This window comes from Numida meleagris, chromosome Z (genome assembly GCF_002078875.1).
Source record: "Numida meleagris isolate 19003 breed g44 Domestic line chromosome Z, NumMel1.0, whole genome shotgun sequence".
NCBI classification, from domain to species: Eukaryota; Metazoa; Chordata; class Aves; order Galliformes; family Numididae; genus Numida; species Numida meleagris.
This window is the reverse complement of record NC_034438.1, coordinates 25846612-25873403: the sequence shown is the minus strand read 5'-3', so window position 1 is coordinate 25873403 and position 26792 is coordinate 25846612. Positions and strand designations below refer to the sequence as shown.

Below are 26792 nucleotides of genomic sequence, written 5' to 3'. Positions count from 1 at the left end.
TTTCTAAACCATGCACGCTTTACTTCAGCAAACAGGCAAAATGGAAATAGATTTATTTGCGTATAGTAAATAGTCACATACGGTCACATTTGCAGCAGTAATTAAGTGAAATATTAATAGTGAACATTTCAGTTCACATACAGAGGAATGCACACAATTATGGCAGTCTGAATTCCAGTATTAAGCAGATGCCTTAGCTAGCTTCCTAGCTTCCAGTTCCTGCTTAGCTTTTTCTCTCATTTCTCTTTCTCTCTCAATGAGAACTGCATGTTCTTGCTCCCACTCCTTTAGCTTCAGCTCATATGTTGCGATGTCTTCCACTTCACATTCTGGCAGCTTTTCCTTGACGAGTTGGGTGGTCAGGGTTAACAGGCTTTCAGATTCAACCTTGCCAAGTGAATGCAGCTTAGAGTACAGCTCCTACCACAAAAAGGAGGATTTGATGGGGACACAGAAGGAGAGAGACAGTCAGTCACAAAATAATCAGTGACAAAGCACTTCCCTGTAACAACTAATTTATAAGTTGTTTGAATCTAATGACTAGCTGTGCTGATCCAGGCTGGCCATTTTGTCCTAGCTAAGGATTTTGGCTGTGGTAGCAGGTGCCACTTCTTCCCCTTGAAATGCTAACCTCTAGAAAATTTTTTTTCTGAGCAATAAAATTGAAACAAGAAAGTTTCATTACTTACTGAAATTCTCTTTATTTTTCCAAGTATATTATTTTACCCGGTATAAACAAAGATCAGCTGACCAGTCAATCGTGAAAATACAACTTAAGCACCTTCTTTTTGTGTCTTAACTCAAAGCTGACTGATTTGCTCCCCACTGCCAGCATTAGCATTTCTCTCCACAGATGCAAAGCACTTGAAACACTTGCTTACTCATAGCATACTAAGTAGCTCCCATGAATTTTTGCCAACAGTTACTGTGATCTGAGGCTTGACTGTTTACACACACTGTACAATAGAGCTAAAGCACGTAATATTTATTCAGGTATATTCTACAATGTAACTAAGAACATAGCTTCAGTAAGAAACTGCAATACTTTCTTGAGCTTTACTTAGAGCTCATGCAGCATACATATATTAATTCACTTAAGATGATGAGTCATCGAATGATACTATTTCTGGCTTTATGGAATATTTGGTCTGATGGCTCACTAACAAGCTGATTAATTGCCTTAATAGTGCAGACACACAGCCAGCCAGGAAAGAGTTTCCTGGGGGATGTTAAGCACATTCCTTAACCCTTGCTCATTCATTAGATAGGAACACATTTTCCTGATTGTTCTTTTAAATAAAATGTTTTACTGAACCAAGCACTTGCAGAAATGTTTAAAGTAAGTAGGGGTCCTAAAGAAAGGTACACCCACATGTGATGGGGTAATTCATCATCAAACAAAACGGTGACTCTGCGGGCATGATGACATTCAGTCTTCCGCTCCCAGTTATCACAGGGAGCTTGCAAGCAATGCAGCTGGCCCACAGTGTTCCTCTTACCCAGCACGCGCTGCAATAATCTGCAAAGGCCCTGCAGCTCAGCTCTAACCTCCAGGTTATGCCTTCTTCTGAAAAAGGAAACTGGAGTGCCTCTTCTGATACCTTTTCACTTCCTGTCTCAGCCAACACAACTACAACAGGTTTGCTGTTTTGCCAGGCCCAGGGAAGTTCAAACATGACAAGCAGCAGATAAAAAGCTCTCTAAACACTAGGTGTGCAGGTCTTAGGTGCTTGGGAATTTGGCTCTGTTGCCTTTGATTTTACGATAAAGTTTATAAACAGAAACAATGTCTTTGACATTACTGAACTAAAACCAAAATTAGTAATATCTGTGTATTTATCTCTTTTTTGCTTGAGATATGAGTAAATTTACAGTACATGCAGAATAAATATGAAGGCAGTATGGTTTGGGTCTGGGAAAGGAACACAATTCCTTATAACTGATTCAGAGTCTCCCTACTGAGGATGTGCTGAAAAAGGAGCTCATGTGGTAAAACTAAGCAGAATGAAATTGAAATTGAAGAAATGCAATGAACTGGAAACTAGCAGGGCCTCTCTCCTAACCCATCATTGGTACTATTGAATTCTGGAACCTTCCCTGCTCTGCTGTAATACATTAGTGAAACTCATTTAGGAAAGTAGCTGTATCCTGCAGGTACAGAAGGGCACATTCTTAAATGGCAAACTCATTGATTTTTATAAGTAGTCTCCAGGGCTCTGCACGCAGATAGAGAAGGTACATTGCTTTTAAACAGGGTGCTCTCAGCATTTATATGATGAAATGCTTGTCCACTGATCATTGACACAGATGGAAGGAATTGCCTAAGGAATACTGTACTGAGTAGTATGCCTCAGAATATGATATCTGGAAACATGTGATTACAACATGAATGACAGTGTCAGACACAAGATTCTAAATTACTGCTCGGAAGGCTTTGTCTAGAAAGAGCCAAATGCCCTCAAGTCTTGCTTGTTGGAGAAGAAGGACATTCTGCCTCTCACACATCTGATTTCCTAGTCCAGCTGCCATGGCTTTTTCAGGTACTTCTACAAATGGCTGTTTCAGAGGTTTGTACTAGACATAAAGTCCAAGACAGCGTAGAAAACCATGCAGAACATGCTACAGGAACTGTATGTCTGAATGTTAAGCAAACTAAGGCGATGACAGAGCCTTTATTTGAGATCCAGGCGCTACACAACAAGACATCAAAGAAAGAGAAATTAACTCATCCCTCCTGGCAACAGTTTGGAAAAAAGGGTGAGCTGAGGAATGCAGCCTTCTCCGGTTCGAACTCCGGCGTGCTAGAAAAGGAGGGGGGGCAAACCACACAGGCTCTGAGTGCATGCGAGCCCCCAGAAGCAGGGCTGGAAGCACCACCGAGGGGAGGGAAGGGGAGAGGAACGGTGGATCGGGGCTCCCCTGCTCTGGGCACTCAGGTGCCCACATACTGGTTCAGGCTGTGGCCTGGCAATTCCACTACACTGGACCAAGTCCAGATGCTTCTCCTTGCATGCCCAGGTGTATCACTTGTGAAAGAGAACTGGGAGAGCATGAGACAGAAGCAATTTATTTTGAGCGCCAGGAGAAAGACTGGGACATGTCTGCTAACACAGAGCTGGACAAAGTGCAACAGAAGTCTTTTCAGCAGTAGAAGTGCAACTTCTGTGTTGGGATTAAACAACATGTGCCAGGACACTGGAAATGAATGCCACCATCACCAGGTTTTTTCAGAGCAGCCAGACCTATGACTTCCCTTAAATCTATGTGTATTTCTAGTGTACTTTCACCTCTGGCCTGTCACTGTCCAGGGGTTCAGCTGGGAAAACAGACTGCTGCTGGCTTAATAGATTTGAGAGAGGAGTATAAGCTCTTCCAGATTTAGCAGGAATAGCATTCTGTCTTGAAAGCTCTTTTTTCTCATCAAGACCATTGAAAATTATGGCTTCTTTATGTATAACTTACTGTTGGATACCTACAATTCACATAAGGGCTATGTTTTTCCTTAGATTTAGACTTCTCTGGCAAGACCTTAGAGATAAGGATGGACAAAGTAGTTTGTTGGATTGATGTCAGGGTGCTCATTACCACATCAGGGAATGCCTGAAATGGGGTTAATTATGGAACTTGAAGAAAGGTTGAAGCAATGAGAAAAATATCCTCTTGGCACCACTCTTCCCCACTGTTTGACATTTAGACCTTGTTTTGAGCATTCATCATTATTTTGTTCAAGGGTAGACAATGAGTGGACAATGACAGACACATAAAAATGCTCATTCTCTCCTTCAAAGGGCATTTGTATTTATCTAACTTGCTGTAATTCATCCAGGCATGAATTATCACATGTTCTAAGTGCTTAAGTGTAATATTCAAAGATTAGCGGTAAATAGTCTATATAAAATATAAGCCAAAGAAGGGAAAAGCATGTGTTGGTAATGTGAAACCATAGGATACCAGTCATCTAATTTCTGAAACTTCTATAGAGCAACTGTCTCTATTCAGAGCTGTTCGAGGTCATGACAGCAACAGTGGAATCCAGTGGTCTAAGGAGAGTGCATTGCTCCCTGGAATTACAGGCCAGACTAGCTTTAACCTGGGGTATTTGATTTTTACCACAATACAAATCAGAGATGATGAAATAAAATGGGCTTGTTATATAGCTATGAGATGATTAAAAAAACACCATACAGCTATGCTGTAATGTTAGAATTTCATATTGTAATCAACAGTGTGACAAACTAAAGTTAAAAGGGAAGAGATATATCCTTACTTTATTATCCGGACTGGAAGTATAGGATGGAACTTTTGTACTTAATGTACATAAAGAGACAATAAATTTAGGATGGTCTCATCTCTAGTACAATTTATTTTAATGAGCAACAACCCATACAAGGTCAGATAATGGATCTCTAATGACATGCCACTTTTGCAAACAGCATTTGGATTTATCATTCTGATGTATGAAAAGTGAAGATAAAATCCCAGCAGACAGACAAAAGACAAGTGGCCTTGAGCACTTATTTGTTTGAAGGCTGCTTCCTCTTTGAGTAAGCGAAAATGTAAGGTGACATCAGTTTCAAAAATGCCAGGTAGACTGCTGATGCACCGAAAGAGCGTCAGTCTACTAGCCATAATTTGCAAACTTATTTATCTTCTAGTATGTACTAAGGAGATCTACAGCTCAAAATTTTTAGATGAACAAAAGTTTCTTACCTTGAATTGGCTGTAGTACTTGGGTACTTTAGACTGCTCCATTTCTTCCAATTCTGCATACTCTGACTTCTGTTCTAGTTCCTTGGCTTCTTCAGATGATTCTGGACCAGGTTTTGCTTCAAGGACAGACCGTAAAACAGTCTCCAGAACATCAATCTGAGCAATGACATTTGTCATTGTTAGCATAAACTGTTTGGAACTACAGTCTGAGTAATACCACTGTCAACTTTACTAACAGCTTTGTAAGTTACCATGTACTTCCAGATGACTGCTCTAAATGATAAATTCTAAAAGTAAATGTACTCATTCTTGGAAGAATTCCATGCTGCGTTTTGGACTTTTGAGGTTGGACATTTTGAAGTCCCTGCAGCAGAACAACAATGTCAGTCTCTGTTAACAGGTAAAACTCCCTGTGAGTCAGGTGCTGACGGGTATTTGAGGATGTGTGAAGTACTAATGTCTCCTCTAGGTCTGACACTTAGCCATAAATACTAACATTAAATAGTAGCCCCTGTGATAGTATGATACAAAATCACAGATACATCTAAATAAGATGCTACTGTGGAATATTCAAACAATATAGTATTTAATAGATCATTCTGATTCCTCTTTAATGAAAGAGGGAAATCACTTATTCAACAACAACAACATTCATTCCTGTCATGAGTTGGATAATTTAACAGGGAAAATGGAAATGTGGCATACCATATATTGGTAAAGGTATCTTTTTAATGTCTATGACTCTTGTTTTTTTCACATACTCGTCTTGAGAGGTACCAAGAGAACCACCATCTCCTAACTGTAGCTGTATCAAAAGTACTCATTAGTGTCACAGTGGGACTTACTAAGTTATTTATTTATCTATTATTGATAGAAAATAGGGAATCACTGTATGGATGCTGCTGCTGTTCTGGGAATAACATGATTGTCATAACTTAAATTACTGAATGCAGGCTGCTTGCATTTTAAAGTTCAGCCTTTACAAATATAAAGAGCTGTTACCCTTCTCTGAATCTTTATTCTGAATCTTTGTCAGTCAGATGAAATAACTGTGTAACCTTGGAATGTATGAAACTTGCCACAAGCAAAAGGTCTCTTGATACCTACATCGTTTCATTTTCATAGCGTAAGTATACAATGCTAAAGAATAAAAATGTGGCTTACTTGACATAGCATTCTTAGCACTAAAATGTAATCCATAAACTACCAATTCTGAAACAGGATAAAAAAATCAATGAAATTCTAACTATGTGCTTGGAAATACATAAACTCTCATTTGGAGAGCTTCTCAAACAATGCCACACACCAAAATTTGCTTGTTCACAGTTGAACAATATAGCACAATACTAAAACAGTATTTCTGTTGTTATGATAGTATATAATAAAAATATATAATATTTAAAATATATTTATTATAGAATTATAAAATATAAATATTATAATATAAAAGTATATAATAAAAATCCTTCTGCCAATAGTAATGGCAGAGAGAAAAGAGACCGTGCTAGTGAGAAACAGGAGAGCTTAAAGTCTGAAAAATACATGACTGATAACAATGGACTAAATCACTTGAAAATGTTCACATCAAAACTGTGCAACTAAAAAAATTTCCATCTGAAAACTTATTGTTTAGATAACAACATTTATTCAGCTAGAAGATATTACATTTTAGAAAAGAAACAAGTTTGGAAAAACAGGATTATATATTTCTCAAGTGACCACTATTGTGCAGGTATGTCAGGACAATGATGTATAACATGGCCCATACTCACTAGTGCTATGACCTGATACACCAGAAACAGATGCAATCCTGTTTCAGCACTAGGATGTTTGCAGACTGCCCAGAAAAGTCCAAGGAGTTCCTTAATTTGTCTAATGTTTTTAAGAGGAAGAAAACACAAATGAGTTCTTCAGAGTTAGATTAAGAAAGAAAACTGCTGAACAACACCCCAAAAAATAAAATGGTGGGGGTTGCAGATGTAATACTTCCTTCTTTGTCTTATCCAGGATTATGCAGACCTGCTTCTGAGTACAGAGCATCGGGAGAACCTGCTGATCAGTGACCTGGCCTTTGTACATCAAGGGAAATGTGGAGCCTAGTACTGGTGTGAGCAAAAGGGAGACTCCCATCACCAGACAGCCCCTCCAGGAAAGAGCACCAAGAAGGGATGTTGAGAGCCTCAGAGCTTTTTCCATGTAGCATCCCATGTGGTTTATTCCACCTAAACCATCTGGTCCAGGAGCAGCCTGAAGCCCCACAGTGACTGAAATCCCAGCATCCCTCAGTCAGAGCTAACCTCACAAAAAAACCAAATCCATCCATCCTCTCCATCAGAGCACACTACAACCCTTCCAGAAACCACTCTGAACCATCTCTGGAGGAGTATCATTTGGGACATAAAACCACCTGAAGGAAATATGGAATTAGCCATGAGCAGCACAAGATGTGACATTTCATCTTCAAGTATGTCTCTGAGTGAGTTGGGAAGTACCTCAGTAGGAACGAGGCAGCTTAGGAACATAAATGGCATGTGGCAACAGTAGATGCTCACTCCCAAGAACATGACAGTAGACATATTTGCTAGCTTGCCAACTGAAGCTGTGCCTCTGTTCTACACCTGACCTCCTCTCCTGGACTCCAAAGACCTCTGAAAAATTGCTGGGCATGGAAAGGTCTGATATCTCCTCATTAGTAAGGGAGGTAATTTACAAGTTTTACTGGAGTTTGGCTTGTACGTAATTTCTTGTTTTATGCAGGTTATATGCAGTTTTCATACTTACAGCTTCTTGGCAGATTCTGCTGTCTCCTGGCAAAGAAGCTACATTCTCCATCACCTGCAAGGCTCTATTTAAGTATCCAGGTGTCCACATCAATGGCATTAGGTTGTATACAGCTCTTAGACCTTTATTCAACTCCACTTTCCCTGTGATAAAATAGTACTTTCAGATTAGTACTTGAAGACTCAAGTCCTACGGAAATCTGTAAGAGTTGACGCTGTTCTCTGTGAAAAAGCAAGTTTCGAGGTTTCTCTGGTAAAAACATTATTTTCTACGAAGCTGCTTTCAGAGAATTGTTATTACTGTACTTAAATAAAGTGCCTTCTGTTTGCCCAGTTTCAGGACTATCACCTGTTTGTTTCTTGTTCCTTCCTATCACCTGGAAATTTTGTTCACATGGAGAAGAGGAAAAGTGGAGAGTTTTCTAGTTGTTTGGCACTTGTAACAGCAGTTCTGAGCAGGATTTCTGAAGACCTCAGACAGACAGTTCCAGAGCCTCCATGGACTTGCTGCACAACTTGTGTCCACTAAATCTGAGAGGCTGGACTCACCTGTGGTTTTCAGGTCTACTCACACATATATCAAGACCAGATTGTGTGAGATTAAGAGTACATGCTCTGGGTAACCGTACAGCTCAGTATTCTTATTTCTAGTTGGAACTTCCTGAGAGAAAATACAGGAGACCTGCCAAAATGAAATCTTGGTTCTTGATTCATGGTACTGTGCACCAAGGTCTTCATGACTTCAGCAGGACCTTTGACGCGCAGCACTACTGACAATGTGGTGTTTCTTCTCAGGGTGACAGCAGAGAACATGAAATTCCCATTCAACACAACAGAGGATATGTACATGACATTCCAGTTTTTGGGTACTAACTGGGAATGAACGTCACCCTAAGCTCTCGATTTTGTCATTATCAATGTTAAAAAAAATACAATGACTTCAGTGTAGCTTATCAGAGCTATGCATCCAAGTTCTTCATTGAATTTAAACTCTGGCTATAATAATGCAAAACTGTGAAAACACAACTTACTCTTCTTCATAGAAAAATAAGGTAACGTGCAAAAAGCTTATAGAGTACAGATAAATTAAAATAGCTAAGGTGCTTTAGGCCACTCTGTGCCTGAAGACATCTTTCACTCTTTCAGAGTTTGGTTCCATTAGTGCTGGCAAGACTGTGAAATATGTGACATAATAGTAAATAGCTTTTGATCTACTGAATGTCAATGTCATGGAACAAGTACTGCTGCTCACAAACACTGAAATGCATTTCTGAAATACAGCCGCTACTTAACCAATCTATATGGCACAAAAAATATCCCAAACTGAGTGCCAGTAACAACAGCTCCATGGAATATCAGATTTCCAATTCGTTTTCACATTTATCCCTCTTTTTGACTAAAAATGAGGTTTTCATTTTACAATCATGATAAATCAGAATCAGTAACCTAACTATGTCACTACATATTGTATTTTGAGGTCATATTTTAAGAACATGTACACTTATTATTATCCTGAATGAATTCTCGAATAAAATGTAATGCTGTAATGGAACAACTGCATAATGACACATTCTAAACTAATTTATTAGTTTCAATCAAATAATCATTTTGCAGAGGACAAACACTGTCCGGACTATGCTCCTGTGAAGGTTACAGGAAATTCAATAATTACTTATTTCTTCTTTCCCATCCCATATCCTCCTTCCCTGCTATCCTGGATGTACTCTATCTAACTGCTCTTCAAACGGTATTTCATATCATTAGCAGTGAAGGTTCCTTGAAAGATAAACGTGCTGCTATCTGCTGTTCACAACAGAAACATAAATGTTGTGGTGAGTACTAATACTTTGTTTAAATATTCTAAATGCAGTGTTTTTCAGGTTGTGGTCTCTGAACATCTTGGGGTTTAAGGATTATTTTAAGCTAATAATTTGAATTAGAAAAAAAAGCTGATTCTTCATAACTGTAGATTTGTTCTGTGGAACTCTGTTTTTTGGGGTTTTATTTGGAAAATATGTTGGTCCCTAAGCAAACCAACCTTACTCCTCTTTATCTTCCTTCATTCGGTCTTAACTCTGAAATTGTTCTTCCCATGATTTCGACCTTTTTTCCTTAGTCTTTTTGTTAATTACATTTTAATTAAGAACAGACACCAGTTTAGTACGCCCAGTGAACAAGAGGGGAAATATGACTGTGAAGGAGGTCAAACTTACCAAGAAATGCATAACCATACAGCTGGGAGCTAAATCCCACAGTGCTTGTTTGCTTTAGGCCTGTCAGCACTAGTGATGCACCGAGATTTCTCTCCTCTTCCCACTGCAAATAGTAAACTAAGATGTAAACTAAGTATGTGTTTCTTGACAAACACAAAAATGTTGCAGCAGCCAAAGAAAACACATGACCTTAATCATGTCTTACTAATAAAGTACAGAATCATGCAACAAGTTCAGTGTTCAGAGTTGCAATACACATATCCTGAAGAACAGTATACTCCTGCAAAAGAACATCTACTTCTAAAAGAAAATATAATGTGAGGAGGCAACATTCTGAAAGGAGTCAGTCAGTGTGTTTCCTTAGGAATAAGGATTATATTGATTTACGCTGGTCAAGCTCTGCCTCTGTCCTGTATGTCCTCACATTTGCTTCGGGCTGATGCTGCTTAAAACAAAATTACATGGCTGCTATATTGGAAAAATCCTTTCTTTTAAGTGTATGGTAAGATTCATACTCCACAATATTCTGCTAGAATAGGAAAATGCTAGAGAAGAATATGCTGCTAGTGGCTGCTTCAAATCCTAGTGACAGATCAGACCAAATATGGCTAGAGACCCAATCGGTAAGTGTATTAAAACCACAAGAGAGGTGTGAATTTTATTCTGAAAAATTCCCTCCTATCCACTGGCTCTTAAAAAGCAAAAGGGTTTGACCTGGTTTAATGCAAGGAGATGTCTTTTTGTGATGTGGCATTTTTTGTGTCTCCATTCACGTGCACATGAACTTACAAATATTCATCCAACAAAAAACACCACTACCTGACAACCAGGGAATGTATTTGTCTGACCCAGAAAAGAGATACAAGGGGTTAATTCTCCTCCCTGCTGAATTCAGCATTCCTGGACATTACAGGAAAAGCAGATAAAACTGGAAGAACAGAACTTTAAAGGTCTAGATTCTTTGGGAACTAGCATGTTTGGCTTCAAGAGCTGGAGAAACTGGAAGAATTTAATGCTAATATCTTTCCAATTGAAGATGGCAATCGTACTGATTTTCAGGAATCAAGCAGGAAATTTTCTGGGGAGAACTAGGATCAGTGTTTCAGCAGTGTATACAGCAGCACTAAAATGGAAGCTCTCTACCACAAGTACTAAGGACTAACATAGTCAGAAGGCCTGTGATTCAGTTCTCAAAGTTAAAAAAAAAAAAACATTTTGTCAGGCTGCTGGACCCTAAACTACGGCCAATGCTCTCTATGCAACAGGACACTGGCTGACCTTTCTTGCACCTTAGAAAGAAGGAATGGGGATTTTCACAAGAAGCTAAGTGGACTTCCTACTCTCAATACACTCTTCCCTAAATTAGGAAATAAAGTAAAATAGGGTAAATAAAGTCCTAGTGAAATGTTTTGTTTACCAAGCTCCAATGGTGAGCAATACTCACCTTTAAAGTGTCCTATATAACAGGTAACAGATTTTTGTTAACTGACAGAGCCCTCTTTGAACTGAAGTGAAATGTCACTTCATAACCTCACAACGATCATATACGACGTCTGAAAATCCTGGCATGCCTTCAGAGAAAGGAGCGACAAAAACGGGTGACAAATGATTTGCTGGTTTTCCTCTTCTCTTGCTTTTTCTTCCCTTTCTTTTATTGTTGTCAAAACGATGAAGAAAACTTGGAGCATTTCATTTTTAACACAAACTTAAGGGAAAGTTTATATTCAGAACAGAATGCCCAGCTGACTGCAACACAACACTTAGAAACAGAAACTCCGTGTATCATTTTGAGTGTGGTCAGCTTACCGTATGTTCAGACTTGGTTGCTAGGAACTGGTATAAAACATAGAGAGAAAGAAGCTGTGTCGACAACTTATCAAAACTTTCTTGCAGCATGATCTCTGTTACTACTGATATAGCATCTATGGAGGAAATAAACACATGTAAGTGGAAGATTACACAGCTCCTTCTTCTGCATCCATTAACATTCACCGATGTTTTATTCGTGTAGTACATTTTGAAGTGGTCAGGAAGAAAGTTAAAGATTTCTTATGACTGACAGTAGAGAATTAGTCTTATCCACTTGGGTTATTCTAACATGTCAAGACAAGGAGAAAGCAGAATCAACTGAATTATGTATAAGACAATAAGAAGCTTTCTAAACACATCTTAACTCAATGCTCTCAGACTTTGATTGCTTCTTCTTTCCTCAGCCCTTCAATCATTAACGTTTTTAAAAAAATCTTAGAAATGACTTATTTCTTCTTGTATTTAGATTAAAAACTAAAGAAGACTGGCTTAAACTCATTGCCTTCAAGGTGACAAGAGTGCACAGTGGAGAAGAAATCCTGTCACAGACCACCCATAGCATTCACTGTATTTAGCAAACAGTGCTCTTGAGGAGCTCCACAGGGTGTTCCAATGACACTCCCTCTCATGAAGGTCAGTTTTTTAAACTGAAGGCCTGGAGCCTGTCAGAGAAAAAAATACGAATAGAATATAGGGGGGATTCATAGATAGGGGCCTCTCAAAATAAAATATGTATTAACTTGCCACTTAGCAAAACCTTCAAGACAAAAACTTCAGACAAGTCCTTCAACAATTCTGTTTTCCCTCTCAGTTGTTTGGTTTGCAAAGGTTTATGCAAAGAAAAAACACTGCAATTCTATAGTGCCAAAAAATCTGCAGTGAAATGAAAACCTTAAATATTTGTCATCAAACATGAGAGGATTATTCTTCTCAGCATTTTTCCCAGCAACAAATGGGTCTAGACAAATAGCTCAGTTTAGATGCATAGCTTTTTGAATGGCTTACAACCTTGTTGAATTTTCACTAAGATAATGTTAGCATGTAAGTTGGAATTCTGAAAGTTGACAAAGATATCTTACATTTTGAATAGGATTAACGATCGTAGAAACATTGTGAACTGAATGTTTCAAAATCATACAATGAAAGAGATCTCAATTGAAGTGATATATAAATATGCAGAAAAGTAGTTTAGATAAGGAAAGTGTGTTTTCAAGGCAACTTCAGAGAAAATATGGCTATAATATTTTAATACAAAGGAAGGCTCTGGATATTTAAGAGCATACAGTTGAGGATGAAAAGCTGGTAACTATTTTCTTACCTTCGTATTTCTTCTGTTTTATAAAACAATCCAACAAAATATTGAACGTAAAATTATCTGGAAAAATTCCATATTGGACCTGAAGAGAAGGAAAAAATGATTGTGAAAATCTGCTGTTCAAATCTTTCAAAGCAGAGCATTTCAGGTATCAGAAGGATCAAAACCATGGTGTTGCACACTGGTGCAGTGTGACAGTTAGTCAGGCAATATAGGAAGCTTATTAACATGGTTCCTGCGATGTGGGCCTACTACCTTTCAGTGTACTGGCTTTGTTTTAGCATTTTGTCTGGGCCTTCAGGACCAAGAAAGGCACTGCCTACCAGGATTTTTACGTTCCATTTCTATTTATTGTGCTTTAGACACCAGCACTATTTAAAACCAAAAAGCTCAAATGGAAAGGACAGAAAAGCTGTAAAGAGCTTTTTCTGAAACTCAAGTCAAACTTTAGTTTTTGTTTTGACAATTACATATCTGAACTTAAAACCACAGTATGCATAACACACTGTAATAGAAATTCCAGGTAGGTCACAATTGGCTCAAAATGTTGATCAAATATAGTTATGGTTTTTCCTTGTAAAAGCTTACCTTGTTTTTTAACGTGTATAAGGCTTTGTCCTGTGCACCATATTTTAAGCATTGTCTGATCCAACTGTGAATGGTCCAATTTCTCAAGTACCAGCAATTAGGACTATGCCGAAACCTAAAGGGTGATAAATAGTCCAGGTGACAATTGATTCTCTGTTCTCACAGAAAAATAATCTATAATCACAGAATCACAGGGGTTAGAAAGGACCTCAAGAGATTGAGTCCAACCCCCCTTCTAAAGCAGGTACCCTACAATAGGTCACACAGGTAGGAGTCCAGATGGATCTTGAATATACAACCTCTCTGGGCAGCCTGTTCCAATGTTCCATCACCCTTACCTTAAATAAGTTCTTCTGTGTGTTAGTACGCAACTTCCTATGTTCAAGTTTTAAGCCATTACTCCTTGTCCTATCACTGTACACCACTGAGAAGAGCCTGGCTTCTTCCATTTCCCTCCCACCTCCCTTTAGATATTTATAAACATTTATCTGATGCCGCTCCGTCTTCTTTTCCCCAGGCTGAACAGACTCAGGTTACTCAGCCTTTCCTCATATAGGAGATGCTTCAGGCCCTTCACCCTTGTGGCCTTCCACTGGACTCCTTCTAGGAGATCCCTGTGTTTTTTGAACTGAGGAGCCCAGAACTGGACACAGATTAAATGTGGCCACACCAGGGCAGAGTAGAGGGGGAGGATCACCTCCCTGGACCTGCTAACCATGCTCTTTGTAATGCACTTCAGGATACCACTGGCCTTCTTGGCCACAAGGGAACACCGCTGTCTCATGGCCAACCTGTTGTCCACAAATCAATATTAACAGATTGTGTTTCAGTACCCCTGCCCTTCATGGTCTCATATATAAACCTTTCCATATTTAACTTTGCAGCCAATCACTGTTCTCCAAAGAGCTCTAGCTAGCCCTCTCAGTAAGAGAAACAATATGTTGATACATTTAGCTGTTTGACTGAAGGGAGAATCTGATCTTTTCACAAATGCAAAATACTTTAAATTTCTCACTTTCCAGAAAGTCTGCTTCTTTTCCTCTGAGAAGAGGAATACCATAAAATAATAGCTTGGTATATTTATGATGGGACCTGAGATTGGTATAAACATTGTAGTACTTCTTAGCATTGTATTTCTGATTGTACAACATTGTATTATTAGCCTCTTCAAAATACAATACTGCTCCACAACTGACAACGTTAGCAAGTATCAGAATTACATCAAAATACTGCTGCCTTTGAACCTTCAGAATTTGTGTATTTAGTATCTCCAAACACTTAACTCCCACCTCACTCCAGTCACTTAAGAATTCACTGCACCTCTACCTCCTCAGACTGCTGCAGACTTCGTGTTTAGAAATGCTTCATCAGAGAAGCATGCATCAAGCACCAGGAGACAGCTGGACATTCTTCCCCTACCCCTCTGCATCAGCTGCACTAGCATTGCTCCTCGTGGATGTTCTTTTCAATCAGTTCTATGACACTTTTGTGCCAACAATTCAGTGGTGTTCCTAGGCAACTCCCTCCAACCCTTAACTAATTTGTAAAAGTGAGCACTTGAAGTTGAGCCTCTTCTGTTTCATCCTTATTTAGCCATATATGATTTACTTCATGACTGGAACAGTACTGACTAAAAACGTATAGAGCTACCTTTGACAAAGTCTCAAAAACCAATTAAGAATCTAATAGTGGGAGCTGCTGCCTTGATCCTGTGCTGAATTTCACACCTCAGTGTCAAGAGATACACACAACTTTTCTCAATTCAAATTGAATGCATGAAAATCAGACTTGGTCCCCAGTGCAGAAGCGAATGTCACTTCCTGTAGCAAACATCAATGACTGTGCTGGGCTCATGTGCAGATGCTTGCAGCCTCGAGCCAAGCTGCAGCACCATTTAGAGGCAGGGCTGGCTCTTCCATCTGAGCGAGCATCCCTTCCAGAACATTTATCAGATTAACGTGGCCACCAACTCTCTTTTTCCCCCCCACTGAATCTCTGCATATTGTATCCCACGGCTAAGGGCTACATAGATTGCCAAGTCTGGAAAAGCATTCCTGTTATAGAGTCTACAGCATCCAAAAGACTTCAGTGCCAAAAGCAGAGTTAAACAACTACACAAAGTCTAAATATACTACTACTTCAGCAGCTCATGAAACCTCTCTCGTCAATGTGAATTTAACAGAAAAAGAAAAGTCCACTTTGAATATTACATTATGAGCATCCATTTTGTTGTTCTAGTTGCTTTCCATTTTCTTCCCTCTGGAATTCAAATATTAGGCAAGCAAGAATATGTATTTGCTTTCATTAAAGTTCTGTTTCAATAATGCTTACAGGAAGCATCAATTGCAGGAATTTGGATTTAGTCATACGTTGATGAAACAATTTTCTAATTGCTAAACAGTTTCACCAGCCATTGCAGGTGGGTCAGAGTGCAATGCCAGCACCCAGCAACAAGGCTGTCCGCATCTTTTGAAGTTGCTTTATTAAACGGTTAATATTGTCTCAAAAGCAGAAACAACAATCCTATAAATACATAACACTGATGCTTTCAAAGACTTAGGCCTTTCCTTTGATATAATCTTTGTCATCCTTCCTACAGATTTGTTACAGAGGGAAGGAAACATTAAAAAAAAATAATGAAGGTTTTAAAGGCTTTGAGTATTCACCTTTAAGCAAATGCGTATTTACTCTCAAGTATATTTATACTCAAGTATGCCACACTGAGACAGAGCACTCCAGGATCTCATACACCTTGGGAATGCTATAGCCTACTGTAATGGAGAAAGGCTTGTAGGTTCGCAATCACACTTAAACAGTAAAAAGTCTAACAAGAATGTGATGAAATCTACAAAACGTGATGAAACTGATCACAGAACCACAGAATGGCTTGGGTTGGAAGGGATCCCAAGGATCATCAAGTTCCAACTCCCCAAGAGGTTCTCAGTCAAGACAAGTTTCCGGAATCAATATGCACAAAATTCAGTCACATATTGTAAAAACTCTTTTAAAAAGCCTCCATATAAGCTTTGTAGGCCTGGGAGCATGTGTGTGGACATGTTTATATGCATACACCCAATCACAGGACCTATCAGACATAGTTTTTATATGTTACGATTAATATCCTTAGTCTTGGACTCTGTCTCCATTGTGTTGGGTACTACACAAACAGAAAACTCAAGGAGATTCCAAGACAAATAATTTTCAAGTTAATTCTAATAATTCATTACAAAACAGTTGGATGGGAATGAAGAAAGGGAAATGGTACCAGAACTGTTGTCCCTGTGTCAACAAGAATCCATATGCATGTATACAAAATCCCTCAGCATTACACACTTCCATTAACCCATGATGTAGTAGAAGGAGAACTGGAAGTTAAATTAAAGAGAAAAAGGCATGGTAAAATCCTTAATTGTTTCAATCCATATAATGCTGAGATGAGCTCTGTCTCTGCTCTGTAAGCTGAGAAGAGAAGCCAAAAGAGTATCTGTTTTCACACCTGACCTAGGCAAACTAACCGAATGTTGTAACAGACATTTTTATTTCAAATGGAACAGAGAAAGGACGAGATTGCTGGTCATTTTGAGTTTTCCTCCTTCTCCGCAAGACACAAAACAGGATATAATTATGCAAGGCAATATGTTCAGGGACAGATGAAAAGACAAGAGGAAGTTAAAACTACAGAAAGCAGAGGATTCAGAGTGAATTAAATAAAGGAAGCCTCCAGCAATTGCTGTGCTTTTAATGGAGAGACCAGGAGGTTATCTTGCAGATGTCTGTTGCTGAAACTCATTTTTCTGAGAACTAATAAAAACCTGGGAAGAACAAGGTTCTTATAATGCATTCTGAAAAGCCAAGGAGAAACATCCATAACGCTATTAGGGGAGCTCATTGTTGGTACACTTCAGTGTGAACAACTGAAGAATCAATACAGTGATCCTCCTTGTCACTGACCAGAGAACATCTTGTCCCACAGAGAAAAGGAAGAATAATATCAGTAAGACAAGCAGTTACTGAATTGTCAAAATCACTGCAAATCTAACAGCACATGGTGCAATGGTACTACAATTCCACTTATTTTGGAAAATTGTTCAAGTGATCCAGTTCAGAAACTTGATTTTCTTGAAAACATTACTTTTTATTGAATGATGATGATTATTACTTAGGAGAGATGCTATGAGTATACAGTACAAGGCAACCAGAATATTTTTATCCAAACAAGTGCACACTCTCTCTTGCTCACAAACTGACCTGGCTATCAGGCTAAGAATACATTCCAAGTTTAGTAATTCCCTGCAAAGGCCCCATTGCTAATTATTTACAGCAGTCCTGAAGTGTTCACGCTGTGTTAAAGAAAGTGAACAATGGCAACGTTTATCAGATGTCTTATGAAGTACTTTACTAACCCAGCAAACATGACTCACTGGTGCTCTCCCACAACACAGAAATGCCGCATGTCTCCCTTCTTTCTTTCTCTTAAATGGTCTTTCAGATTCGTTTGGTGCCATCAAGTGGTGATACAGTCTAGTGCTGCTTCCACATACCTCCCATTTTCAAGAAAAACAGTACAGCAATGCTGAAAGTAAAGAGGAGCACTAAGGTGCCACACTGCACCATTTTCCCTACATTTGTTGCAAGAGTGTTTGTTGTTTTGGGACAGCCACAAATGATGAAGATTGTGAACGAAAATCTGCTGGGTTACAGGGCAGCTGCTGCAGAAGTGTACTATCAGAAACAGCTCTGCTGTACGGAGGTAAAGCTAGCTCAGCAGATTCTTGATTAAACAGATTCCTTTTTGCACTCTATGGCTTTCTTGAGGGTGTATTCAACTCCTGGTACTGCCAGAGGCTGTCCTTGTGCAGTTCATAATGTTTCTTTTTCTCCCATCTGTGAAACATAAGAGCTTTCATTTGTCCAAAACGTCTGACCTAACAAGAAAGTATTTTGTTATGACCTACACTTACTATGCACACAACGGTACGATCTCTTAGGCCTCCAGATCTCCTACAGACTTTCTAAACTTCACCTGTACTTTGCTGTGCTAATTTTTAACTTCCATATATGTAGCTCGCTCCAAAATCAACACCTCCTATTTGTTTCCGTGGAAAATACAACCAATACAAGAGCATAGTAACACTGTTCGACAGAGCGCATTCTCAGCTACAAAACACTGTTTTTCAACATAGGCATCCCCATTAGCTATGCATTTTCACCAGTGATGAACAAAAGCCTGCATGCTGAGCTAATCAAAAATCTGTACCAGTGGAGGTGATCCACTGGTGCTGTCACCACTCCTGAAATGCACCACCCACTGCCTCACTGTGCTCACATCCGCTGGTTGGACTCCAGAAACAGCAATGGGTGCCATTTTTTTCTGCATGAAGAAATTCAGTGACACTTCATGTGCACTTGTGCACATGTGAGATGCCATTTTGTCAGAGAGCACCTCTGCTGCCACCTGTCACACAGCAACAACATGTAACAGAATACTGGAGGGAACGTTCAACCTCTACTGCCATACAACCAACAGCCACTTCTAACATTGGGAGCCAACACAGAAGCCATTACTTTTGGAGTAGCCCTCATATAAAACCACTTCCCTAAATAAAGTCTCCTGGACAATAATGCTTTTTTATGTGTTAGAGATTCCTAAACTGTCTTCCGCCATATTGCAAAGTACAGAAATTGAAACAGAAGGACACTAAGTACTCTCCATTCTTCCATTATTTCTAATATAGATCACTGTCAACGGTTTACGGGCGTTCAGCCCGGTTCCGTGACGAAGGGGATGGGGGACCCACGGGCCCACACCCCGGGAAAAGGGAAAAGGGAAAAAGGGTAAGGAGATGGCCCTGAGAGCAAAGAACAGCAGCAACAATCTGAGGAGAAACAAACTAATTTACTAAATAAGATATCGGAATGCAAAACAACACACTATAATACAATATGATTACAATTTAAGCTGATAAATCCAATACAGAGAGAGAGAATGTCCCAAAATCAAGGTAGGCCTTACTCTACTACTGACGATAAGACGGCTGGAGAGCGAGGTGCTGCCAAGACGAGAGACGGTGGAAAAGAGGGCCGAGGTCTCGTGATCTGCAAGTTTTTATACTGCGAGCTTTTATCTTTTCTCTCCGACTGGAAAATGGTAACAGAGGAGAAAAGTACCGTGGGGACTGTAGTAGTCCTTCTCTTCTGAGAACCAGGTCATCATCCACTACATGATGTTATGATGTGGAATACCAATAACCGAAAATCACAAAACCATGACAATCATTGAGATGCACTGCTCTGCTTTCCTCAGAGTTAAAACCCCAAAGTTTCATATACTATTAGTCCACTTGTAGGTTCTACTCCTACTTCTAGGAAGGAGCCCACCTCGTGACTGCAATAAATCCACTCCATCTAGTTTTCAGATCTCACTTCTTCAAGAATTAGAGAGAAGTAGGAGTTTGCATGTTCATTTGCTTTAACTGGGACAGTGCCAGACTTTTTCTCATCCCCTTAAAATTCTATAAAGTCTGAAAGTAAATTGTAAGGAGATTTCAAATGAAAAAATATCCTAAGAAATATCTCTCAGAGTCAGGACAAAGCTCTCTCAGTGGAATGATTCCAGAGACATTTTGCATTTTACACAAGTCATACAGGGCTGTGAAGTTCCTTGGCAATGCCATGGTTTTTACTTCAGAGGCACATTTTTTAAGCTACAGTGCATAATGATCAAACAGATTCCATGCAGGCTTAGCTTGGAAACTGGAAGGCTAAGGAAACGTCACCCAGAAGTCTCCCTTTGTGATTTCAAGCCATGGGCCTTGGGAAAAATACTCTGCATTTTAAATGGCATCAGAGGCATTGCTCACATGTCAGTGTCAAAGACAGCAGCCCTGGAAAAATCTTTGTTGATTGAAATTTCCTCCCATTCATGATAGAAACTACTTTTCTGTTTCTTTTTTTGCCTGCATCTGGGCCTAAACCTTTCTTTGTACACATCCTTTTAAAAATTTCACATATAATCATATAAGTCCTATAGGAAATACCTCATACATTAACTGCTAACTCAAGTGAAAGCAGAGGGAACACTTCTCCTTTGTGGTGAAATAAAAAAAAACCTCAAACAGCATACATAGTAAATTTATTTCTGGCTAATGATGTCTATATATTTACAGAAAGTATATGAATGCTTTCTAACAAAAGTAAGAGAAGATGTTTAAAAAAGTAGGTAAGTCAGCTATAATAGAGGACAGTCTAATGCTCTGTATTCTTATACAAGAAGCAGCATGCAAACTCCCTAAAAAAGTCCAAGTTCAGCATTAGTTTCAATTTTTATTGACTTTCCCCAGATTTGATTGCTTCAACTAGAAAAATTAATGCCTCTAAATTAGGCTCACTCTACCTACATATGAATGCATATTTCTTGCATAGTTTATTTTTATTCAGGGGATGCACAGAGCTCTAATACTACTGATGAATGCAACCACAGAACAGGTCTCATTTCAGATAGTGAGAAGCGACAGTATTGAAGCACATTCTAAGATTAAGTCTGAACAGGAGACTTCAAGAACTTTCCCAACATGTAGTCTTGCTTTCCAGCTATACACATTTGTCTTTTATTTCTGTCTAGCCCAATGCTAGTCTCATTTTTTTCTTAACCCTTCTACTTGGTAACCACATGAACTGGGAAGTGAGATGTTTTTCGTGGCAGTACGTACTACACGGTCCCTTAGGCATTCTCAGACCTTGCTCAGGTAATCAACCTCTCCTAACAACCAATGGGACTGAATTCACCCCTCAGTAGTGTAAACGTACCTATTTATTACACTGCACAAAACCAGGTTTCTGTGAAGAAAGCTCAGCTTTGCAGTCACATCAACTATCATACACAGCAATAGACTACATGGTGGCTAGGATTTAGTGCTTCCTTTACCAACCTAACTACTTTTTCTGACAGTCAGTTCTTAGAGTTGCTTAATGAAATAGCAAGCTGAATTTCTGACAGAAAAGGCATTTCTGCCTTTCTTCTGATTGTTATCAATCTCTAGCAGAACATCACTAAAAAATTAACTTCCTCTTGACAGATTTAAGGCACACTTGTAAGTAAATGACAGTGAACAACATTAATACACTAGAAAGAAAAAATCAAATAGTCACAAACCCTACTTATATAAATTTCATTAAAATGTATGAATGGAGGAGCAGCTTACTGCAGCACAAAAGAAAGGCTCTACTTGTACACACATTTAGAGAAGAACCACTCGAAATGGTAAAGGCAGGTGATCCAGAGCCTGCAGCAAAGTCTGAAGCTACTTACTGAGATTCCTGGCTTTGAAATGTACCCGAATTATTTATTGTCCTTCCCTCCACTGGCAGTCAATGCAACAACTGCAGTAGAATGGCTCTTTCACCAGGCCACACCAGGCAGCCATGAACCCCTCTAAAGCAGAGAGGAAAACTCATTCAGACAGCTTTACTAACCACAGTATCCTACAGGCTTGCACTGAATTCCTCAAGAGTGAAAAATGCAGTACAGATCCTGGGCTCAAACAACATACTACTTAGGACAATACTTATCCCTAGGAAAATCATTCTAGGCTGCATGACGCATTTGCTAAAAAGCTCCTGAAACATCCACATTGATTCAAAAACTACAAAAACAAACTACAAAACTACTCCAAATCTACACACTCCCCAGTAGGACAGCAATGGAAGTTCACTTCTGCAAAATCCATTTGCTTCCAGTAAGAGTAAGGTTTTCTTAGATAGGCTTGGGTGAAGGTGTTCTCCATAATATAAACTGATAAAAAAGGAGATTAGTTACAGGCTTTTTCTGGCAAAAAACTAAAGGTGCTAACATTTGAAATTCTGGTACAAATATATTTTGTATGTTTAAAGCATAATACTTGGAAAGTCATGTTAAAGGAAAGGTTGACAGCTGCCTCACTGAAGCTAAAACTGGTCACTTGGGGATCCCTGCATAACTGGTAAAGAAAAGAACAGTGCGGCAGTTTAAATATTGCTTCTGAGAAAAGGTACTGGTGTCCAGATTAGTTTCATGCCGAAAATAAAGCCAGGTCACTTTATCAGCTTTCAGAAGTTTTATTTCAAGTATCAACTATGAAGCAAGTAACCTCCTTCTTGCTTTACTTGTATCATAGAATCCCAGAATCATAGAATAGTGTGGGCTGGAAGGGACCCAACAATCATCAAGTTCCAACACCTCTGCCACAGGCAGGGCTGCCATCCACTAGATCAAGTACTAGATCAGGCTGCCCAGGGCCCCATCCAGCCTGGCCTTAAACACCTTCAGGAACAGGGCATCCACAACCTCTCTGGACAATGTGTTCCTCTGTCTCATTACTTTCTTAGTAAAAAAACCTGCCTGACCTCTAATCAAAGTCTCCCTTCCTTTAGTTTAAAACCATTCTCCCTTGTCCTAACACTATCTACCCTTGTAAAAAGTTTATAAACATGAGTTTCCTTCATGTTTATAAACTCCCTTTAAATATTGTAAGGCCACAGTGAGGTCTTCCCACAGCCTTCTCTTCTCCAGACTGAACAAGCTTGGTTATTTCAGCTTATCTTCAAAGGAGAGGTGCTCCAGCCCTTTGATGATCTTCATGGCCCTCCTCTGGACCCTCTCCAAAAGCTCCATGTCTTCTCTGTGTTGCGGGCCCCAGACTTGGATGCAGTAGTACAGCTGTGGCCTCACAAAGGTAGAGTAGAGGAGGTCAATCACCTCCCTCATCCTGCTGGCCACTGCTCCCTGATGGAACTCAGGATACCACTGGCTTTCTGGACTACAAGCACACACTGCTGGCTCATTTTAAGTTTTTCATCAACCACGACCTCTAAGTTCTTCTCAGCAGGGGTACTCTCAAGGAGTTCTCCCAGTTTGTATACATACCTGGGATTACCTTGACCCAAGTGCAGAATTTTGCACTTTTGTCTGCTGAACCTCATTAGGTTCACAAGGGCCCACCTTTTGAGTTTATCAAGGTCCCTCTGGATGGCATCCCTTCCTTCTGCTCTATCAACTGCACTGCTCAGCCTGGTAGCATCAGCAAACTTGCTGAGAGCGCACTCAATCTCATCATCTATGTCACTTATAAAGATGCTGAGAAGTACTGGTCCCAAGACACTCCTGGAGAACACTGCTTATTACTGGCCTCCACTTGGACATGGAGCCATTGTCCCCAACCCTCTGGCTGCAACCTTCCAACCAATTCCTTATCCACCAAATAGTCCAGCCTTCAAATCCACGTCTCTTCAAATTTCCAGTCTCTGGGGACATTGCCTGACAAACATGACTTTTCAGATATGATGGAAAGTGGCTCAGCAACTTGTGTTCTTTCCAGGTGACACACCTGCAACCGAATTGCCAGGTCATGGCCTGAATCAATGGTTGAGCACCAGGTGAGAAGGCATGGCTAACCCAGGGAACTCAGGTGCAAGCAATGCACCTGAGTGACCAGAACGGGTGGAGCCCAGATCCACCCCTCCTCAACCTTATTTAAGGGTTAGCAGCATTTCTCTGGATGGAGATCTTACTTCTTTTGAACTGTAACTGATGGAGGAGGGAGACAGTTTTTCTTTGTTATGTGCTATAGCTCCATAGTGCTTGTATCCCCATTAGAAGGTACTGTCATCTCCTTCTTTCACCATACACATGCCCTTGCTTCCACTGCCTGGATGTGCCATTTTCATCCCTCAGTCTGACCGGTGGGTCATTGTCAGGCCATGCCAGCTTCCTGCTGAAGATGATTAAGAGATCATCTCCTTTCCTTACTTTATGATCAAGAGAGAAGAATGAGGTGGACAGCATTCAAAATTTACTTCACTTCTTGTTGCTTAGAGACATGCTCCAACAAAAGAAACAAAACAATTAGATGCTTTAATACAGCATTCCTATTTTTCTCCCTCTCTTAGGATATTAAGAGGGTCTCTGGTGATTACGGGTTCATCACCCTCCATCTCTCCCAGTCTCCTTGAAAAAGACCAGGAGGCAAACAAGATTTTCTCCTGCTCATGAAGAATCCATACTACTTTCATCACAAAGCTGAAATTCATTTAAGGAGTTAATAAGAAACTGGAAAATCTTCTTTTAACAGTAAGAACAATAAAAAATGAATAACTTTTCCCCAAACTATTGGCTATAAAGGATACTGCTTCTAGGATTTATTTCTGTTTAAAATATTCTTGGGCTTTTACAGATAAAAATCTTGTTTTGAATATAAATTCCATTGATAATCTAGTGGTTGAATAGAAAGTATCATAGGCTTAGGAAAACACAGAGAATGATGGGGTGAGCTGTTGCTATAGTGATTCTGATAAGATGCTCTCTAGTGCTTTTCCTTGTCCTCATGCAACTATAATGAAATCTAATTTAAAACCAACACTTGCATTAATTATATCTTCTCCTGGTATCCTGGCATAGAAGAATACAGAGATTAAGAACTCTAAAACACAGTTGATTTATTACTTTGTGGAAAATTTTGAATCTCAGCAGTTTAACTGTGTCACACTAAAAACTGCTGTATTAAAGCCCTATAGAAAGTCAGTTCTGCTGGAACCTTTACTCATCTACCTGAAAACTTCTTAATACAATAGCTGTAAGAAATTGAATAAAGCACTGTTCAGTTTGCTACCACTTCACTAGCTCAGTTTTACCTGTCATTATTTCAACTAACTCTCCACATGCCTGAGAGCTAGTATACAAGTTACCAACTAGATCTATTTTTTCAAAGTGAAATGTCTGTGAAAACCTGTTTCTAACTTGTGATTGCTGAAATCACCTTTGTAGCTGGTTCAAGACTGCCAGCAAGTTATTTCTTACCAGAGAGCTAGTGTTTGCTAGCTGCATGTTTGTAGCAGGTATAGAACTTTCTATGTACCAAAATATTACTTTGTTATAGGCATTCTTCAGCCAAGCCTATCCAAAAGATTATCTGATTTTAGGGAACAGCTAGTGTATCTAACTTTTCTGAGCCCAATGGCAATGGAATGCCCTTTATTTCACTGCATATGATGTCAGGCACATCGAACAGTACGCCAAGTAAGGATAAATAGAGTGATCAAGCAATCACGAAAATACTGTGTTACCATGCCTGTTACCTCTAGAAACAGTAGGTTCTTTACCTCAAGTACTGCATGTGCTATAGGATGAATGTTGCTCTGTGTGGGTGTAGGTAGAAGATGCACATTGAACGAGGCTGTGAGACTCAAAACAAGCAAAGGATTTCAAAATGTAATGGCATATGTTGTAGTGCCGTCCCTTTTGGAATGGGAACACAGCAAAGACTGATAGTTACAAATAGAGTCCACTACTAGCTTTGCCACTGCTGATTAGCACCAGCCTGTTACGAAAATCTATGTACGCCCTGTCAATTTGCCCCATTTCACTGGCACACTCAGACCTTGTATTCAGGCTCTGAACAGACATTTACAAGCATCCAGTTCTCTCAGGTGCTCACATTATAGGAAACTTATGTATGTAAGTTATCCACTGCTCAGGAGAACTGAGAACACAGAAAACACAGGAAAATACTGCAAATAGGTGCAATTACCTACCTGATGTGTTCTGGTCTCTTCTAAAAACTATTTTTATAAAAAATATAAAAGAATAATGACTTTCAAAAGAAAACAACAGTGTCTTTCATGAGATGAAATTGCTGCTTTAGAATTTAACCTGGACTAGGTTAACCTGTGAAAATGGTGATCATTGCAGAGTAATGACTTCAATGGAAAACAAAGAAAGCAACACATTTGCAAAGAAAGCTGGGTTTGTTGCTCCTCCATCATCCCTAACAGAAGCTGCTGTACCTTGTCCACCCCATCATTCAGCAGCCAATCTGCTTGTTCTGGATCTTTGGCACAGACAACATAGGCAATGGGGACCTCCATTTTAGTACCTGCTGACAACACCCAGGGATTATCTGTTTTACTTCTGGCTAGATTTAGCCCTGCTCTGCTTATTCCCTAATGGAAATAAGTTGAAAGTAGCTGATTAGAAGCACAGAACCTTAGGATGGCTTGAGTTGGAAGGGAACTTAAAGATCATCATGTTCCAACAAATTTGCAGACTTCTCTGAGGGTACACTCAATCCCATCTCTATGTCATCAATAAAGATGTTAAAGAGTACCAGTCCTAAGACAGACCGCTGGGGGACACCACTCTTAACCAGCTTCCATCTGAACATAGAGCCATTGCCCACAGCCCTCTGGCTGCAAATTTGCAACCAATTCCTTATCCACCAAATAGTCCAGTGTAGCGATAAGCAGGACTAACGCAATGGAAACAGCGTTACAAAAGGTGGAAGGAAAATACAGCGCTCACCCGGATCGGAAGATTTGGGGCTCGCAGGAAAAGGCTCCCACCAAGGA

General features: G+C 39.6%; 1 protein-coding gene across 2 annotated transcripts in view; it reads right to left on the bottom strand.

The window, feature by feature from the left end:
- The window catches only part of MRPS27 (mitochondrial ribosomal protein S27), a 53011-nt gene continuing 26219 nt past the window's right edge, over positions 1–26792 (bottom strand). For both annotated transcript variants that reach the window (XM_021380455.1, XM_021380456.1), the window contains exons 5-11: positions 13416–13530; positions 12831–12909; positions 11510–11625; positions 9704–9806; positions 7492–7634; positions 4711–4866; positions 1–420 (exon numbers count right to left, since the gene is read on the bottom strand). In XM_021380455.1, the coding sequence (XP_021236130.1) occupies positions 181–420; positions 4711–4866; positions 7492–7634; positions 9704–9806; positions 11510–11625; positions 12831–12909; positions 13416–13530 (952 nt within the window). In that variant the 3' untranslated portion in view covers positions 1–180. The remainder of the gene's footprint in view (positions 421–4710; positions 4867–7491; positions 7635–9703; positions 9807–11509; positions 11626–12830; positions 12910–13415; positions 13531–26792) is intronic.